This window comes from Macrobrachium rosenbergii, chromosome 10, assembly GCF_040412425.1.
Source record: "Macrobrachium rosenbergii isolate ZJJX-2024 chromosome 10, ASM4041242v1, whole genome shotgun sequence".
Lineage (NCBI taxonomy): Eukaryota > Metazoa > Arthropoda > Malacostraca > Decapoda > Palaemonidae > Macrobrachium > Macrobrachium rosenbergii.
This window is the reverse complement of record NC_089750.1, coordinates 64442207-64462743: the sequence shown is the minus strand read 5'-3', so window position 1 is coordinate 64462743 and position 20537 is coordinate 64442207. Positions and strand designations below refer to the sequence as shown.

General features: G+C 42.7%; 2 protein-coding genes across 2 annotated transcripts in view; one reads left to right on the top strand and one right to left on the bottom strand.

The window, feature by feature from the left end:
- Positions 1-221: 221 nt before the first annotated feature.
- The window catches only part of LOC136842717 (thiamin pyrophosphokinase 1), a 65758-nt gene continuing 45442 nt past the window's right edge, over positions 222-20537 (top strand). The window contains exon 1 of the mRNA XM_067110429.1: positions 222-327. The gene's annotated coding sequence lies outside the window, so the exon portion shown is untranslated. The remainder of the gene's footprint in view (positions 328-20537) is intronic.
- LOC136842351 (putative leucine-rich repeat-containing protein DDB_G0290503) lies at positions 11296-14265 on the bottom strand. The gene has a single exon (XM_067109607.1). The coding sequence runs from the start codon at positions 14263-14265 to the stop codon at positions 11296-11298; it is 2970 nt and encodes a 989-aa protein (XP_066965708.1).

Here is a 20537-nt window from a genome sequence, read left to right as displayed (position 1 = left end):
AAAAACAAACGTAATTCTTTATGAAATTAAATACAGTACAGAAAATTTAAAGTAGCAAGACAGCTGCTGATCTGACCCATTGTGGATATACAGCACAAAATATAAATCATATATAAAGGGATGCCAGATATAAGCAGTTGTCCCATTGTACATTCTCGCTGCTCTATCTAGTTTATGTTAGATAAGCTAGATACCTTCCGTATCGATTTGCATCACCCTCATTTTTTCAATGGCCCGACATCATTACCTCTGCCAACACCTGGAAGGTCTAGTTCTTGTTTTAAAGGGACACATAATTCACCGTTGTCTCCAGACAGATAAGCCATTGTACGTTTGTCTTTCTTTTGCTAAAAAGCTGAAAAAATTATAAGTTTTAATGTACTTGAAAAATATGATTATTGCGCTAAGCATCTCTTGTGCACTCGTATATTAAGAAAGTGACTCGTTCAGTATAAAGTTCTCGCTCTTGTCCTTCAGATTGTCTTGAATTCTAAAACATAGTTTTTGATTTTTTTTTTTTTTTTTGCATTTCTTAATTTTAAGTTTAAAAATGCATTTAATTATATTATTTATATTCGAAGAGAAATTCACTGATATGGAAATGGAGTCTTGAACGCTAAATTCACAAGTATCCAGTGCAATTATACTTGCTTAAAGAAAAATCATATTCTAAGCTACAGTCTGACGAAATTAACGTGTGAATATTAGATGTCAATTGAGATGGACTTTCCGATTACTCTAGAAAACAAAGAGCATCAGTGATAACCACAAAGGTTGAAAGTTTCCATTGATGATTTATTTTGATTTTTTTCGGCTCTCTACAGATGTTTTCTTCATTTAAGTATCTATTTCTTAAATATTATTATCAATTTAAATGGGCTTATCGTAAAGTCAGTCATTATACATGGGAAAACATCCATAAGAACGTTCAGAATGAAACAGTATCATGATTAATAACTGTGAAGACGCTTTCTTTTTAATAAAACGGCCTTGGACCCGTCTTGTTAACCCTTATATATGGCATTTCTTTATTAGTACATGTTGATAAGCCATGTCAGAAATCAGCAGCGTTCTTACTGAACTGTAAAGCATAAAAATGAAATAAGTAGTTTTACTTTAGCTTTCAACGAATGGTAAAAAAAGAAAAAAAAAAAACTCCAGGTGGGATGCGGTAGAGGCAGCATTGTTTTCTTATGATCTTACCGTGTACTTCATCTATACTTTCTTGACAAAACCTTCGCTAATCGATCTGCTTATACGGGAAATAATATCAATACAAAGATGACTCAGGTGTAAACCCGTCAGGGGAACTGCAGAGAAATGGCCTGTTAATTGACGAAGGCGCCCAAACTACTGCTCACAAACCGTTCACTGCTTTTTGACACGATAGGCGTGCTTAGCTTTCTTTAGCAGAGAAGTGGTTAGATTTAGATTCTTTTTTTTTGGTATACTCTTTCTTTAATATAGACGTGGGTATATTCTTTCTTCAATATAGAAATAGGTAGATTCTTTCTTTAATACAGAAGTGGGAATATTCTTTCTTTAATAGAGAAGTGGCTAGATTCTTTCATACAGAAGTGTTTAGATTCTTTCTTTGATATAGAAGTGGGTATATTCTTCCTCCAAATTTGTAGAAGTGGGTAGATTCTTTCTTTAATATAGAAGTGGGTATATCCTTTCTTCAGTACAGAAATGGGTAGTGTCTTTCTTTACTACAGAAGTGGGTAGATTCTTTCTTCAGTATAGAAGTGATAGCTCTTTCTTTAATACAGAAGTATTTAGATTCTTTATTTACTAAAGAAGTGGGTAGATGCTTTCTTTACGGGGGCGACTCATGACCTCTGGCTTGGAATGATCAAAATTAAGATTATTGCATTTTTAGATAGGAGAACGTCTATATTTCGCGTTTCAAATAGTTGTTTTTTTATGAAAACTGTTTTTCTATTGCTAAAAAGTCATTATATATTTACTCAAGCGCGTCGAGTCCCGTACGCAACCACTTTTTGACCTGGGTACCTTCATTCACTTTTTCGTCAAAAATTCCTGGCAAAGTTATTTAGTTTTGTCTCCCATACAATTCTCACGTTTTCCTCCGTTTTCTTTTTATATAAGATATGGGTTTTGTAAACAAACCTTGCTATTAGTCTCTCTCTTTGTATGTTCTGCTTATTTCTTTGTCTGCTCGTTTATATATTTACAGTTTGTTTGTTATGATTATGCTGTAAAATGCATCAGTCAGAAAAGATAACTAAATAGGCCAAAAGCGTAAAATTCTGCCAGAAAAAAACAGACGAGAATATACATTCTGTTGAAAATCTTGTCAGTCGTTTATCGTCAATATATCATATATATATATATATATATATATATATATATATATATATATATATATATATATATATATATATATATATATATATATATATATGATCCCCAGTGGTGAGGTAAAACTACCGCTAAAAGCCCATACTAATACATACTAAATTCTGTTCAGTCAATCTCTACAAAAATTTCACAGTATATTCATTATAAGGGTTTCTATACATCCCTAAAGTTACAAGTCTTTAGGTGCAATGCTTTAGAATTTATTAAAGAAAATGTATATGAAAACTTTGAAGCGCGATTTCTCAAAATATGACATTTTCGGAGAAAAAAAATTATATAACTTTATTGAATATTGACCGATTTTTGCCATTCAAACATGAAAGGATAGGGAATTTTATAGCCTACATTATGTACATTAACTATTAGCAAAAAAGAATTACATATGGAAAATAGTGACCGTTACTAGTCAAATATACAAATAAAAATGTATATATAACCATATATATAAAATCTTAAGAGAATTATACATGTGCATATTTTTGTGTAGAAAATTATCTTTCAAGTGGTTTTAAATGAAAAAAATTGGTTGAAAAAGAAAAAACTTATGAGTTTGAAGTAACCACAAAATAACATTGTTTCAATGGGGCTGAGACGTTCCCCTTAATATAGAAATGTTTAGATTCTTTCTTTGATATGGAAGTGGGTATAATCTTTCTTCAAAATAGATGTGGGTAGATTCTTTCTTTAATACAGAAGTGGATAGATTCTTTCTTTAATATAGAAGTGGGTAGATTCTTTCTTTGATATAGAAGTGGGTGGATAGATTCTTTCTTTAATGTAGAAGTGGATAGATTCTTTCTTTAATATAGAAGTGGGTATCTTTAATACAGAAGTGGATAGATTCTTTCTTTGATATAGAAGTGGGTAGATTCTTTAATATAGAAGTGGGTAGATTCTTTCCTTAATATAGAAGTGGGTTGATTCTTTCTTCAATATAGAAGTGGTTAGATTCTTTCTTTAGTATAGAAGTAAGTAGATTCTTTCTTTAATATAGAAATGGGTAGATCCTTTCTTTAATATAGAAGTGGGTAGATTCTTTCTTTAATATAGCAGTGGGTAGGCTCTTTCTTCAACATAGAAGTGGGTAGATTCTTTCATTAATATAGAAGTAAGTAGATTCTTTCTTTAATATAAAAGTGGGTAGTTCCTTTTCTTAATATAGAAGTAGGTAGATCCTTTCTTTAATATGGAAGTGGGTAGATCCTTTCTTTATTATAGGAGTGGGTAGATTTATTAAAGAAGTAGGTAGATCCTTTCTTTAATATAGAAGCGGGTAGGTTTAATATAGGAGTTGGTAGATTCTTTCTCTAATATAGAAGTGAGTAGGTTCTTTCTTTAATATAGAAATGGGTAAATCCTTTCCTTAATATAGAAGTGGGTAGATTCTTTCTTTAATATAGAAGTAGGTAGACTCTTTCTTTAATAAAGAAGTGGGTAGATCCTTTCTTTAATATGAAAGTGGGTAGATTCTATCTTTAACATATAAATGGGTAGATTCTTTCTGTAATACAGAGGTCGGTAGATTTAATATAGTGGTAGGTAGATCCTTTCTTTAGTATAGAAGCAGGAAGATCCTTTCTTTAATACAGAAGTGGGTAGATTTAATATAGAAGTGGGTAGATTCTTTCTATAACACAGAAGTGGTTAGATCCTTTTTTGAAATATAGGCCTGGGTAGATTTAATATAGAAGTAGGTAGATCCTTTCTTTAATATAGAAGTAGTTAGGTTACTTCATTAACATAGATGGCAATGATTTGTCAGGCAAACGTTCTAAACTTTATTTTTAAACCCTGAGACACTTCTGAATAGTTAAGCATTCAAACCACAATTGTAACTGCAAGATCTCAGAGGCAGTCTTGGTGTTGATAATGATGTAGACCATAAAAATTTCTTTGCTTATGCTGGAAGACTGTTAGTCAATGCAAAATGTCTGTATATACAGTAGTTACTTCAGACACTGTTCTTGCTCACTCCAATTTGCACACAGCAGACATAGTCACTGACTTATCCCTCACACCGTTGGACTGTGGAACGGCTTCCCAGAGGAAGTCGTTCAATTAGAACTTCAGAAGTTCAATCGAAAATGCAGTGCATTATTACTACCGTGATACAATTCAATTTGTATTTTAATATTTTACTTACATTTTTGTTTGTTTATTAATTTGTTAATTTATCTTTTTTCTGATTACTAATCTCCTATATGTTGTTCCCATTATTTCTGTTACTTCATTCAAATGAACACCTTATTCTTTGGAAGCTTGAATTTCAAGTCAGTGGCCCCTGTGGACTTGTTCCATATGGATAGGGTTCATCTTCTTAATAATAATAATAATAATAATAATAATAATAATAATAATAATAATAATAATAATAATAGTTCCCATGGTATACAGTTTCAGCCATGGATGAATAAAGCTTCTTTAAGTTAGTCGTGGTAGCCTACCAATGTGACAGAGTTTTGCGATTCACAATATTTTATCGAAAACAGAATCCCTGGGCAAGCAAAAAGTAAAGGTTTCATTAGGATGTCAACTGCGCAAGCGCTGTAGATGGTCATACAGGTAACTTATGCAGTGTAAGGCAAGGTAAACACCATAACCTCTGTTTCAGCCGCTGGCACGTGGAATTGCCTTGATCCTCTACCGCCCATATTAGGCAAGTACCTTTACCAAAGAAAAGTACTGGGCCTAACTTAATATTTATTGTTGCAATCTACGCTAAGCCTAAATTTATGCGATGTTTCCGTATTTATGCTCATAAGTAAACTCCTTTTCTGCTTAGGGTTTTCGAACTTTTCTTTTCTGTATCTCAGTGCATCATATTCCGCCTCAGGGCGCGCCTGGAAGAATGGCCTGTATTTTTAGATGCACTGGGCCTTACGTAACAGTATTCATTTTCTATAATACTGGCTACTCCCACTTTCTGGAAAAATATATTCATGAAGGGGTTTTGCTCTCGGCAGTTTTTCATTCTTGTACCAAAGAGATTTAGTAAATCAGACTCCAATTCCCCCAAAAAACAGGAGCTTAAAAAAGCAATAAAACTTTTTTCATCATTGGTGTTTGATATACAAGAATCATATATATATATATATATATATATATATATATATATATATATATATATATATATATATATATATATATACATAATTTATTTAAAGGATTGCACAAGTGGCCTTGAAAGGGAAGGATGTGATTATAATTGAGGAAAATGCTTATGGAAATATGAAAAAGCCAGACACCCCCAAATGTCCATAAAACAGTCATAGTTGCCACCAAGGATCAGAAAAATATAATAAAAATATACACATGACGGAAGCCGACAAATCTGGTTAGCTGGTAATTTTAGATAAGAAAGAATATAGAAAGAATGAACAGTCTTTTCCGTGATGAAATTTCTGTAGACAGTGTGAACAGTATTTTAGAATAGGAAAGTTATAGAGTTATTCAAAGGAAATGAAAACCTAATAAAGAAAGTTGCGTGTGACATCTCCCTCGCTACCATACATGTATGGAACAACAACAGCTCACAAAACAAGTTTTCCAGCTAGGCCAGTTATTAGTTCATTTGGTTCTTAGCCTATTGGTTTGTACCATCTCTGGAGTGAATATACTGGATATAATAATAAAATCCGAGTGGATCTTTCTTGCTTGTCCTCCTCAGGTGGGGGCAGGGTAGGTAGGGGAGACATGACACATCCACCCTCCTACAAACCTGTTTGTCCGCCCTGGGGGCGGGGAACAGGATAGGTAGCAGATCGGGAAGACATGACACATCCACCCTCCTCCTGGTAGCCTGACCTGGGGCAGGATAGGTAGCGGATCGGGAAGGTAGGGGAGACATGACACATCCACCCTCCTCCTGCAAACCTGTTTGTTTGCCCCAGGTGAGGGTGGGGTAGGTAAGGGATTGGGAAGATAAGGGAGACATGACATATCCACCGTCCTCCTGCAAACCTGTTTGTCTGCCCCAGGTGAGGGCGTGGTAGGCAGTGGATCGGGAGGGTAGGGGAGACATGACGGGCAGTGCCGGGTTCCAGCGCAGCATAGCGCACGCTATCAAGCTCGTAAGGAATAATGCTGGTTTGATCAAATAAATAATGCACAGATATATAGTAAATCCGGGTTTGTGAGCTTCGACGCGGTATCATTATTCACAAAGGTACCTTCTGGCGATCTGATGGAGTTTTTATCGGATACATTAGAGATGAGACAGCCGGATATACCTTGTTCCAAGTGATTTGTAGAAGAGTGTAAATTTGAATTCAGTGGGAAATTCAGAATTTTCGTTACGGCAATGGGTAACCCTTGTGCTCCAGTGTTAGGTAGTTTGTATATGGAGTTTTTCTGAAGCAAAATATTGGAACAAAATCGTTCCACACACTATAGCATGGTTCAGGTACGTTGACGATAAAATATGTATTTGGCCAGGGAATGGTAATGAAAATAACATCTTAGACAAGATAAGGAAGGGCAGGTTTAACCATTGGTCGACATGGACAACAATTTACAGGAGACAATCCTTTCACAAACTGAAAAAGGACCTGGGAAAGATGTTGTGCAAGTCATTGGCTGGACAGGACCTGTTCTCCGCTTTTAAGCGGGCCGCGAGCTTGCGGTTAAACTTTTATAATTCCCCATTAATATTGAGGAATGAACGCAGGAAGTTAAGTTTTTATTAATGAATAGAGTAGCAAATGATTAATATCCTTTAATATCGAATTGGAATAACTAATAACCAGAGGGGACTGCCATTGATAGTTTAATCTTCCTTGACCATGAATAAGCTGAATGTTCACAGTTAATTGTTTATAACCGTTTCTAAACCAAAGGCACAGATTCAAAACCTGGCCTTGGTAGACACACTATATATATATATATATATATATATATATATATATATATATATATATATATATATATATATATAGATATATATATATATATATATATATATATATATATATATATATATATATATATATATACTGTATATATATATATATATATATATATATATATATATATATATATACACTCTCTTCACTAGTATAAACACCAGGCACGCCTCGCTGCTTAAAAGAAGATCAGAAACATCCCAGCAGAGATGCATCCTATCTTAACCTGCCCTAACCTAATCTATCCCAGGGTGCTATGCCTGACCTGGTCAGAAGGCAGGGGTGGAGTCAGGGAAGTGAAACCCTGGCCAGGTCAAGGCACAGCACCCTGCGATAGGATTAAGTTAGTTTGCATCCGTGTTGGAATATGTCTCTAACCTGCTTTTAAGCAGGACAGTAGCTGCTACGGTAACGTGCATAACTCTTCTGCACTTTTAACTTTTAGAGTCATTTTAATATCAAAATGCATTCCTGTTAAGACTGAGGAATGAACGGGAAGCGTCTGATTTTTACTAATGGATAGAGTAGCAAGTGGTTGATACTGTTTCATATCGAACTGCAATAGCTTACAACAAAAGATTTGTAATTGATAAGTGCTTCTTCTGTGCCCAGCAACTAGCCAAGTGGTCAAAGCTGACTGTTTATAAATGCTTCTAAACTAACGGCCAGGTTCATATCAGCCCTGGGTTGAAGTTTGTATACACAGATATATATATATATATATATATATATATATATATATATATATATATATATATATATATATATATATATATATATATATATATATATATCTGTATGTGTATACACACTTCTACCCGGGGCTGAATATATGAAGACCGGTAGTTTAGAAGCATTTATAAACAGTCAGCTTTGACCACTTGGCTAGTTGCTGGGCACAGAAGAAGCACTTATCAATTACAAATCTTTTGTTGTAAGCTATTGCAGTTCGATATGAAACAATATCAACCACTTGCTACTCTATCCATTAGTGAAAATCAGACGCTCCCCATTCATTCCTCAGTCTTAACAGGAATGCATTTTGATATTAAAATGACTCTAAAAGTTAAAAGTGCAGAAGAGTTATGCACGTTACCGTAGCAGCTACTGTCCTGCTTAAAAGCAGGTTAGAGACATATTCCAACACGGATGCAAACTAACTTAATCTATCGCAGGGTGCTGTGCCTTGACCTGGCCAGGGGTTTTGCTTCCCCTGGACTCCACCACAGCCTTCTGACCAGGTCAGGGCATAGCACCCTGGGATAGATTAGGTTAGGGCAAGGTTAAGATAGGATGCATCCCTGCTGGGATGTTTCTGATCTTTTAAGCAGCGAGGCATGCCTGGTTTTTATTAATGAACAGAGTAGTATGTATATGTATATATATATATATATATATATATATATATATATATATATATATATACGAGTATACATATATATATATATATATATATATATATATATATATATATATATATATATATAGTGAGGATTGAGAGGGTTCTATCAACGGTAGACATCAGCACGTTAGGGTGAAGGATCATTCCATTATTCCTTTTTCAAGGTACTTTATTGTTAGTCCTGAAACGTCGCAGCAACAATAAAGTACCTTGAAAAGGAATAATGGAATGATCCTTCACCCTAACGTGCTGATATATATATATATATATATATATAATACTGCAGCTGGATATGAAACAATATTAATCATTCGCAATCTATTGGTTAATGAAGCTGTCATTTGGCATTCATTCCTCAGTTTTAATAGGGACAATATTTTGATATTATAGTAACTCCAAGATTTAAAAGCGTAGAAGAGTTGCGGATGTTATCATACCAGTTCATGTCCTGCTTAAAAGCAAATCATAGACTAATTCCAAAATGGCTGCATCCTAACCTAACCTGTCCTAAGGTGCAGTGCCCTGACCTGGACAGGAGCTTCACTCCCCCTGGCCCACCCCAGGGGGAGTGAATGCATCCTAACCTAACCTGTCCTAAGGTGCAGTGCCCTGACCTGGCCAGGAGCTTCACTCCCCTGGCCCACCCCAGGGAGAGTGAATGCATCCCTAACCTAACCTGTCCTAAGGTGCAGTGCCTGACCTGGACAGGAGCTTCACTCCCCTGGCCCACCCCAGGGGAGTGAATGCATCCTAACCTAACCTGTCCTAAGGTGCAGTGCCCTGACCTGGACAGGAGCTTCACTCCCCCTGGCCCACCCCAGGGGGAGTGAATGCATCCTAACCTAACCTGTCCTAAGGTGCAGTGCCCTGACCTGGCCAGGAGCTTCACTCCCCCTGGCCCACCCCAGGGAGAGTGAATGCATCCTAACCTAACCTGTCCTTAGGTGCAGTGCCCTGACCTGGACAGGAGCTTCACTCCTCCTGGCCCACCCCAGGGGGAGTGAATGCATCCTAACCTAACCTGTCCTAAGGTGCAGTGCCCTGACCTGGCCAGGAGCTTCACTCCCCCTGGCCCACCCCAGGGGGAGTGAATGCATCCTAACCTAACCTGTCCTAAGGTGCAATGCCCTGACCTGGACAGGAGCTTCACTCCCCCTGGCCCACCCCAGGGGAAGTGAATGCATCCTAACCTAACCTGTCCTAAGGTGCAGTGCCTGACCTGGCCAGGAGCTTCACTCCCCTGGCCCACCCCAGGGGAGTGAATGCATCCTAACCTAACCTGTCCTAAGGTGCAGTGCCTGACCTGGACAGGAGCTTCACTCCCCTGGCCCACCCCAGGGGGAGGATGCATCTAACCTAACCTGTCCTAGGTGCAGTGCCTGACCTGACCAGGAGCTTCACTCCCCTGGCCCACCCCAGGGGGAGTGAAGCTCCTGGCCAGGTCAGGGCACTGCACCTTAGGACAGGTTAGGTTAGGATACATCCATTTTGGAATTAGTCTATGATTTGCTTTTAAGCAGGACATGAACTGGTATAATAACATCTGCAACTCTTCTACGCTTTTAAATCGTGGATTAATTGTAATATCAAAATAAGTTCCCCATTATAACAGGAATGAATGCCAAATGACTGAGCTTCATTAATGAATAGAATGTGAATGATTAATATTGTTTCATATCGAACACTGCAATAACTCATAACCAAAGGGAATTGTTGTTGATAACTGCTTTTCCCTACCCAGGAAATAGACGAGGGCTTAAGTTGACAGTTTAACACTTATATATATATATATATATATATATATATATATATATATATATATATATATATATATATATATATATATATATATATATATATATGTATGTATTAAATTCACTCAGTGCTCAAAGAGATCAGAGACATATTCCAATAGGGTGCATCCAACCCAACCTTCCCTTAACATAACCTATCCCAGGGTGATGAACCCTGACCTGGTCAGGTGGCTTCACTCCCCTGGGGGGTGGGGAGTGAAGCTCCTAGCCAGGTTAGGGTACATCATTCCAAGAAAGGATAGGTTAGGGATGGCTAATCTAACCTTCCCTTAACATAACCTATCTTAGGGGACTGTACCCTGACCTGGTCAGGTGGCTTCACTTCCCTGGGGGATGGGGAGTGAAGCTCTATCCAGGATAGGTACATCACTCCAAGATAGGATAGTTTAGGGATGGCTAATCTAACCTTCCCTTAACATAACCTATCCTAGGGGGCTGAGCCCTGAACTGGTCAGGTGGCTTCACACCCCTGGGGGACGGGGAGTGAAGCTCCTAGCCAGGTTAGGGTACAGCACTCCAGGTAGGTTAGGCAAGGGGAGGCTATTAACCTTCCTCTAACTTAACCTGTCCAAGGATACAGTGCCCTGTCCTGGTTGGAAGGCTTCCAGTCCCTGGTGGGGGAGACCAGGGAAAGTGAAGCCCCCAGCCAGGTCAGGGCATAGCATCCTGGGATAGATTAGGTTAGACGTACGGTAACTTAGGACGCATCCCTTTTGGAAGAAGCCTCTCGTCTGCTTTTAAGCAGCCAGCAGGCAGCTGTAATGGCAAATATAAGTTATTTTGCCTTTCTAAGTTATTTCTTTTTCATTTCTTTCAGTTGATTTTCAAGACTGGTCAACTTCTCTTGTAAAATACTCTCCAGTTCATTTGTCGTCTTATTCCAAGTCCTACTTTCCTGGGTATTTTCATTTATTTCCTCTTCCTCTTCATCCGTTTCGTCCTTCGTTTCATTCAGTTGACTTACAAGACTAATCAACTTGTCATGTAAAATACTCTCCAGTTCATTTCGGGTGTCCTCACTCTTTTTCAAACAACCATTTTCCTGGCTTGTTTGTTCCTCCTCTTCCGTTTCCTCTTCCATTTCATTAAGTTGGTTTGTAAGACTGGTCACCTTATCTTGACAAATAGTCTTCTGTTCATTTAAGGTGTCGTCAGTCTTATTCCAAGTGCTCTTTTCCTGGGTATTTGCATCTATTTCCTCTTCCTCCTGCGTTTTTTCTTTCACTTCATTCAGTTGATTTTCAAGAATGTTCAACTTGTCTTGTAATATACTCTTCAGTTGATTGACGTCGTCTTCAGTCTTATTCCAAGTCCTACCTTCCTGGGTATTTTCATTTATTTCCTCTTCCATCTCTTTCGTTTCCTTTCCCATTTCGTTCAGTTCCACCTCTGCCATTTTGTTTTCCATTCCAGTTTCTTGGCGTACAAAACTCTGCAAAATTTCCTCTAAGATACTGTTTCGTTCTTTAAGGCTTTGGTAAGACTGTCTCAGTGCTTCAATTTCACCAATTTTTTCTTTTCTGTCCTTTTCCATGTCCTCAATCTTCTTTTCCATTTCAGTTTTTTGGTTTCCAAGACTCTCCAAAATTTCGGCAAATTTCCTGTTCTCTTCTTCAAGGATTCCTTCTCTCTTTTTCAAAATATCATTTTCCTCACCTTTGGCAAATATTTCTTTCTCCAACTTTTCTATGACCTTTTCCATTTCCACTCCTCTGTGTAGAAGACGCTCCACATTTTCCTCTAAGATACCGTTTTGTTCTTTGAGGCTTTGGTTAGAGTGTCTCATGGCTTCAGTTTCACCAATTTTTTCGTATCTCTCCTGTTCCATGCCCTCGATCGTCTTTTCCATTTCAATATTAAGGTTTCCAACACTTTCCAGTATTTCGGCAAGGTTCCTGTTTTCCACTTCGAGGATTTCCTTCCTCTTTATCGACATACCAAGTTCCTCACCGACCTTAATGATTTCTTGTTTCATCCCTTTCAGTTTCTTTTGCACTTTAGCTTCCTCGTTTACAAGACTTTCCAGCTTTTCTTGTAAAGTCCTGTTTTGTTCATTTGCATGTTCCTCTCTCTTTTTCAAACTATCGTTTTCCTCGCCTTTCTCAATTATGGCTGCTTCCTTCTCTTGCATCTTATTTTCCATTCCAGTCATTTGGTTCACAAAATTGTTTAACTTTTCTTCTAAAATACCATTTCGTTCTTTGAGGTTTTCTTCTCTCCTGACGGAAATATCGATTCTCTCATCTTTTTCGATTATTTCTCGTTCCATCTCTTCCATTTTCTTTTGCATTTTAGCTCCTCCGCTTAGAAGACGCTCCACACTTTCCTGTAAGATATCATCTTGTTCGTTTCTCTCCTGTTCCAAGGCCTCAATCTTCTTTTCCATTTTAATGTAACGATTTCGAAAGCTCTCCAGTGTTTCGGAAAGTTTCCTGTTTTCTTCTTCTAAGATTCCTTCTCTCTTTTTCAAAGCATCTATTTCCTCACCTTTCTTAACCATTTCTTGTTTCAAATCTTCCAATTCCACTTGCATTTCAGCTCTTTCGTTTAGAAGATTCTTCATATTCTCCTCCAAGATACTGTTTTGTTCTTTGAGGCTTTCATATTGCTTTTTCAAGGTACCAGATTGACCCATCCCCTCGTTATTGTCCTCTCTCACCTCTTCAATATGTTTTTCCAATTCATTGTTGTAGCACTGAACAACCTCCAATATTTCGGCAAGGTCCATCTTTTGTTCTTTCAGCTTACCATGTATCTTATTCAGACCATCAGTTTCATAACCTTTCTCGGTTTCTTTTGCTTTCTTCTGTTTCCTATTCTTTTTCACCCCGGTCATCTTGCATATAAAATCGATGTAATCTTCTTCTAAAATACTATAATGTTCTTTCAGTTGTTCTTCTCTCTTTACCAGAGTGTCAATTTCCTGCTGCTTATCATTCATTTCTTCCCTTTCTTTTAGTTGTCTTACAGCACTGTCTACCGTTTCCTGGAAGATACTCGTTTCTTCTTTAAAGTTTTCTTCTATTTTTATTAAATACTCGATTTCAACGTCCCTTTTAATTATTTCTGCTTCCAATTCACGTATCTTGTTTTCCATCTCAGCTCTGCTCTTGATAAGACTCCTCACCTGACCTTCTAGTTTTCCATTTCGTTCTTTAAGGGTTACCTGTCTCTCCTTCAAAATACTTATTTCATTTTCCTTCTCAGTCATTTCCGTCTCTTTGTCCTTAAGTTTCTTTTCCACTTCAGTATTAAGTTGTATAAGACCGTCCAGCGTTTCCTTGAGAATTCCATTTTCAACGTGGAGTTCTTCCTTTTCCATTTTCAGAGCCTCCATGTTTTCCAGGCCGTCGTTCATTTCGCATTTCAACGTCGTAATCAAGAGTTCTTTTTCTTGTTGCTGTTTTTTTAAGAGTTCGATTTCAGCTACAGCTTGTGCCTTCTGCGGCCTTTCCTCCTCCAAATCACTTTCCAAGTGGGTCAAGAGTTTTCTGTCCTGTCTTCGTTTCCAATAGAGAGTAAGTCCTAAACCGGTCATGGTAGCGATACCAGCTGCACCAGTGGCAGCTAAAATACCAGTCCTCAAATACCCACTCCCTAATTCCACAATAGGCTCCTCATGTAAGGTATTAGATATAATCCCCAAAACAGGTTTGGGTCCATTTAAATTATAATAGGACTGTAAGTCCTCCAATAATGCAGCAAATAACACACTGGCCACACCAGATAAAACAACAAAACCAAACTTGTATAAAGCTAGCATTTTGATTTGTACAGTATTTGAGTGCTCTCTCTTATATTAGTTTCAAATTATGACACATGGATCCGCTGGACTCTGAAGCCAAGACTCTGGAGCCTCATCGCTGCCTTTTAAGCTTCTGAACTTCGGGATTCCCGGATTCGGCTCTAATTTGATTAATTGTGGGTTATCTGGCGTCACAACTACTAGGGTCACCGACGCCGATGGATTCGGCTCTAAATGGACTTATGTCCTCAAGATGGAAGTGTAAGGTGTCAAAGAAACGAGCAGGTAAAGGTTACTGCTACTTTATTACAGATCCAGGCAGCTTATATTGCGGCCGACTGACGCCGGGCCGTGAGAGACAATGGAATAGACTGTGACCTGAGGTCGAAACAATAAACAATAATATGCAGTGAACGAGTACAAATTACAATACAAAACATACAGAGCTACAATATAGATACAGTCTTGATGCCTGTGAATGAAGAAACATGTGATACACAATGTGTGACATTCGTATAAATACCATAAAGTAAAAATGATTAAAATGCGTGACCTGGCACGTTTTAGGCGTGACTAATTGAGCTTGAAGAAAACGGAAGTCACCAAAGAAAACAAGCTCAGCGGAGACTTAATTAATGGCGCCGCCGAAACACTATCCTGGCGCCGAATTGGTGACTACAAATACTCCCAAGACGAGGGACGCGTCTGATTAATCCCTGTACCTGGTGGGACGCTGAAGGGTGCCGCGGCTCTTGAAGATAACTGAGGGCCTCCCGCCTTTGAGGCTGCTGTTTGGGCGGTCCCTTCCTGGGCGGCGGCGCCTGCGGGGTGAGGCGTACTGGAGTGCGTTTGGGCGGAAGGGGTGCTGCGTCACTGCCGGGACTCTCCGACAGGAAGGCGGGCTTTAGCCGGTCTATGGAAACCCAGTCGTTCTTGCCTGGGAGTGCCAGCGGAACGCCTTGCTGTTCCGCTCCAGCACGCGGAAGGGTCCCCTGTAGGGCTTAGTTAGTGGTGGACGGACGGCGTCGACTCTGGACGAAGACGTGGGTGGCGGATGACAGCTGTGGCGGCATGAAGGTGGTTGCTTTGTCGATGTATGAGCGCCTGCAAGGGGCGAACTTGCCGCCACGTCGCGGAGCCTCTGCAGAGATGGGGAGTGGCGATCATCCATCACGAGCTCTCCCGGCACCACGAGGGGTTCCCCCAGGTTTGTTCAGCTGCGGATGGGGTGCCGTCGGCTCTGGGGCGGTCCTCAACCCGAGGAGGACCCACGGCAGCTGATGTTTCCAGTCCTCGGCGGTGCAGCGGGCCATGAGGGATGACTTCAAGGACCTGTGGAACCGTTCAACCAGGCCGTTGGCCGCTGGGTTGTACGCTGTGGTGGTGTGGTGCGTGGTTCCCAGCAGTTGAGCCAGGGCAGACCACAACTCGGAGAGGAAAGCGGGCCCTGTCGGTTGTGATGTGGTCCGGGACGCTTGGCGGCTAACCCAACTGGAGAGCAGGGCCTCAGCGCACGCGCTGGCGGTGGCTTCTTGCATGGGCGTGGCTTCGGGCCACCTCGTCGAACGGTCTACCACCGTGAGGAGGTATCTGGATCCGCCTGATGGGGAAGGGCCCGACGACGTCGATGTGGATGTGGCGGCGGGCGCCCTGGCTGTGGGAACTCGCCTACCCCCGACTGCGTGTGACGACCCACTTTACTGGTCTGGCACTGCAGGCACTGTTTTGCCCAGGCTGTGGCGTCCTTTTGCACCCCGTGCCAGACGAACTTTTTTGAAAGCAGTTTGGCCGTGGTCCTGCCGGAGGGGTGTGAGAGGCCGTGGAATGATGTCGAATACCTGGCGCGGCGTGAGGCTGGAACCAAAGGGCGGGGCTGGCCTGTGCTGATGTCACAGAGCAGGCTGGGGCCTCCGGGGGCGAGGGTCACGTCCCGCCACTTGAGGGATGTGATGGCGGTGCGGTATGCTGGGGTTTCTGGGTCAGCGGCCTGTTCTCTGGCAAGGTCCTGGTAATCTACACCAAGCTGCACTGCGTTCAACTCGACTCTGGAGAGGGCGTCTGCTACTCGGGATTTTTCTTGCCGGGAGGTACCTGATGGAACAGGTAAATTCGGCTATGGCTGAGAGGTGGCGCTGCTGTCTGGAAGACCATGCGTCCCCTGCTTCGTGAAGGCGTGAACCAGTGGCTGATGGTCTGTGAAGATTGTGAAGGGCGTCCCCTCCAGGAGGAACTTGAAGTGCCGAACTGGCGCTGGTACATCGCGCAGAGTTCCCTGTCGAAGGTGCTGTGGCGGGACTCTGCGGGACTGAACTTCTTGCTGAAGAAGGCGATGGGCTGGGGGCCGTTGATGATTTGCTCCAGAACAGCACCGCAGGCAACGTTACTGGCGTCTGTCGTCAGCTGGAGGGGAGCCTTGGGATCCTGGTGTGCCAAGGCGGTTGCCTTGGTGAGGGCGGCCTTCGTCAGGGAAAAGGCCTGCTGCTGGCTGGGTCCCCAAGACAGGGACTTGGTTGACCTTTTAGGACTTCCGTCAGAGGGCCGTGGTGTGCGCGATCCCGGGATGAACCGCCTGTAGAAGTTTACCATCCCAAGGAACTCCTGGACGGCCTTGATGGAGGTGGGTGTCGGGAACTTGGCTACGGCTGCCACTTTCGATGTAAGAGGGCGGACGCCTGTCGGAGACACCTCGTGACCCAGGAATTCTGCTTTCTGAACGCCGAAGGTACACTTGTCAAAACGGGACGACGAGGCCGTTTTCTTGGAGGCGCTGGAGGACTGCTTTGATGTGCCTCTGGTGTTCGCTGTGAGACCTGGAAAATATGAGAATGTCGTCGACGTAGCAGACGCAGAATTTTAGGTCCCCAGGATGCTGTCCATGAGCCGCTGGAAGGTGGCCCGGCGTTCCTCAGCCCGAAGGTGGAGAAGGCGAACACATAGGACCCGAAGGGCGTGATGATGGCTGTCTTTGGTATGTCCTCTGGCGCAACAGGTACCTGGAAATAAGATTTAAGAAGGTCCAATTTAGTGAATATTTTGGCCCCGTGAAAGGAGGCCGTGAGGTCTTGCATATTGGGCAGAGGGTAGTGGTCGGGCTCCGTTGCAATGTTGAGCCGCCTGTAGTCGCCGCAGGGTCTCCAGGAGCCGTCCGGTTTCTGCACCATGTGGAGGGGGAGGCCCATGGACTGGAGGCTTTCCTGCAGATGCCCATCTGTTCCATCTCCGCGAATGCTTTTTCGCCTCCTGAAGGCGCTGAGGGGAAGCCTGCGGAACTTCGCATGTGTCGGGGCCCTTTAGTCACTATATGGTGGTATATGCCGTGCTTGGCTGGGGCCCCGGGGACTTGGCGAAGCTCGGGCTTAAACACCTCAGGGAACTCCGACAGAAGGTGTGTGCGTACTGGTGGGGCGACGGCGCTGATGGTGGGTCTGGGTCCCGCCGTTAACGGGAGAGACCGGCAGGAGTCGGTATCGAGGAGGCGCTTGCGCCCCACGTCGACTAGCAGGCCGAAGTGCGCCAGAAAATCGGCCCCAGGAGTGGGGTTCCACGTCCGCGACGATGAAGTCCCAGGAGTAACTCTGGCCAAGGATGGAGATCGACAGGAGCCTGGTGCCGTAGGAGAGGATGGGGTTCCGTTGGCGGCCGTCAGGAAGGCGGCCGGGTCTGGTGTCTGGTTGCGGTCTCTCTGGATGCTGGGAAGACCGACTTAAAGGCTCCTGTGTCGACCAGCATCATCCTGCCGGAGACGGTGTCGCGGACGTAAAAACCTACTGTTTTTGAGGCCCTGGGTTCTTCGGCTGCCATGGCGGCCTGTCCTGCTGGCGCCGCCACCCCCGTTTTTGAACGGTTGAACGAGCAGGGCGGCAGGCAGTTTCGGGCGTCCTTTCCGAACCACTTGTGGTAGCGACAGAAGCCCGGGACCTCCGTCTGCTGTGGTTCGTGGACGTCTGTTGGCGATGGCGTTGACGGGCTGCTCTACGTCCTCTTCAGGCTGGACGGAGCTGACCGGCTGTGTGGCCGGTTTTAGCCGCTGTGAAGCCTTGACGGAGTCTGTGAGGTGTTGTGCCGCCTCTATGAGGTCCTCGACAGGCATGGTGTAGGGGTGAGCGATCTGGTTGCGTACTTCCGGGAGGAGTTGGCGAAGGAAGATTTCCCGTATGAAGCTTATCTCCTGCCGCTTGTTTGTACCACCCAAGACTGGTATTGACAGGAGATCTACGACCATGCCCCAGCGTCTCTTGGATTGAGGTCGTGGCGTGGATTATTGGCAAGGTCGATAGCACACAGGCGGCCCGCTCGGCGATGGGCAGGAGCAAGCTTCGAGGAGGAACTTTTTTGTGGTGCTGTATGTGAGGGTGTGTGTTTGGTACCCGCGAGATGAGTTTGTTGTACACGTCCTCGGAAGGGCGTTGAGCACTGTGTCGGCCTGTAGGATTTCGTCCGTGAGGTCCGCGATTCTGAAGTGGCTCTCCACCCTGCGCAGCCACATCGATGGGTTCCCCTGCGTAAACGGGCGGCAGCTTTACGGTGAGGGCGGCCCGCGATTGTGTTGCCCGGCCGTCGTGTGTTCGGGCGCTGGTGTGGAGTTGCGGGAGGGCCTCGATCGCGGGGCGGGCGCGGCTGTGATGGGAGGTAGGTAAACCTCGAGTCCGCGGGGTCGCGTTTAACTGCATGAAGGGGATATCCGCGTCCATGCTCGCTCCTTTGACCCCTTACTGGAGTGGGGTTCACGTCAGTACGCACTTTCGTGCGCCGTGTGGTTCCGCTAGTGACGCTGGTGGGGTGCGCCTACGAGAGTCAGCACGCTCAAACGCTGGTTACAGCGCCGTGTTTAGGCCGCTAAGAGCGTTTTGGAGAAATCCTGGAGCCAAGACTGAGTCGCCGTGTGAGTCCGCTAATGGCTCCGGGATACTCCGGGGGTCACCACTGTAAGGTGTCAAAGAAACGAGCAGGTAAAGGTTACTGCTACTTTATTACAGATCCAGGCAGCTTATATTGCGGCCGACTGACGCCGGGCCGTGAGAGACAATGGAATAGACTGTGACCTGAGGTCGAAACAATAATCAATAATATGCAGTGAACGAGTACAAATTACAATACAAAACATACAGAGCTACAATATAGATACAGTCTTGATGCCTGTGAATGAAGAAACATGTGATACACAATGTGTGACATTCGTATAAATACCATAAAGTAAAAATGATTAAAATGCGTGACCTGGCACGTTTTAGGCGTGACTAATTGAGCTTGAAGAAAACGGGAAGTCACCAAAGAAAACAAGCTCAGCGGAGACTTAATTAATGGCGCCGCCGAAACACTATCCTGGCGCCGAATTGGTGACTTTACAGAAGGATCTCATTCTAACCAAGAAGTATTTTGAAGACTGTAGTCTTGAATGGATTTGAAGCTGAAGGCTGTTTTTTGCTGAAGTAAAATTACACACACACACACACACACACACTCACACACATATATATATATATATATATATATATATATATATATATATAATCATGAAGCTACAAATGTCGCTTAATATAAAATTCACGCTACCTCGGTATATCTCCGTTGGAGAATTGTCGCATTGAAGGAATTTATATAAGTGATAAATGAATTGGAATCGTGGGGACACGAACCGTTATAAAAGCCTATTCAGCGACTCAGTTGCGTAAACCATTGAGCCATCAAGAGAGGTATAAGTCTTTTGCCGAGATGTCGTACTGCTTTTACCCGTCGTGAGCGGGAAAGTGTACTAGCCTCGACAATGACCCACCTCCGCCATGACAGTTCATTGGTACGTTTGGAACACGCAGCTCTTGTTATGAAATTTTTATCACACCGTGATTTTTATACAATCATGAAGCTACAAATGTCGCTTAATATCGAAATTCACGCTACCTCGGTATATCTCCGTTGGAGAATTGTCGCCGAAGGGGAATTTATATAAGTGATAAATGAATTGGAATCGTGGGGACACGAACCCGCGACGAAAGCCTATTCAGCGACTCCAGTTGACGTAAACCATTGAGCCATCAAGAGAGGTATAAGTCTTTTGCCGAGATGTCGTACTGCTTTTACCCGTCGTGAGCGGGGAAAAGTGTACTAGCCTCGACAATGACCCACCTCCGCCATGACAGTTCATTGGTACGTTTGGAACACGCAGCTCTTGTTATGAAATTTTTATCACACCGTGATTTTTATACAATCATGAAGCTACAAATGTCGCTTAATATCGAAATTCACGCTACCTCGGTATATCTCCGTTGGAGAATTGTTGCGCGAAGGGAATT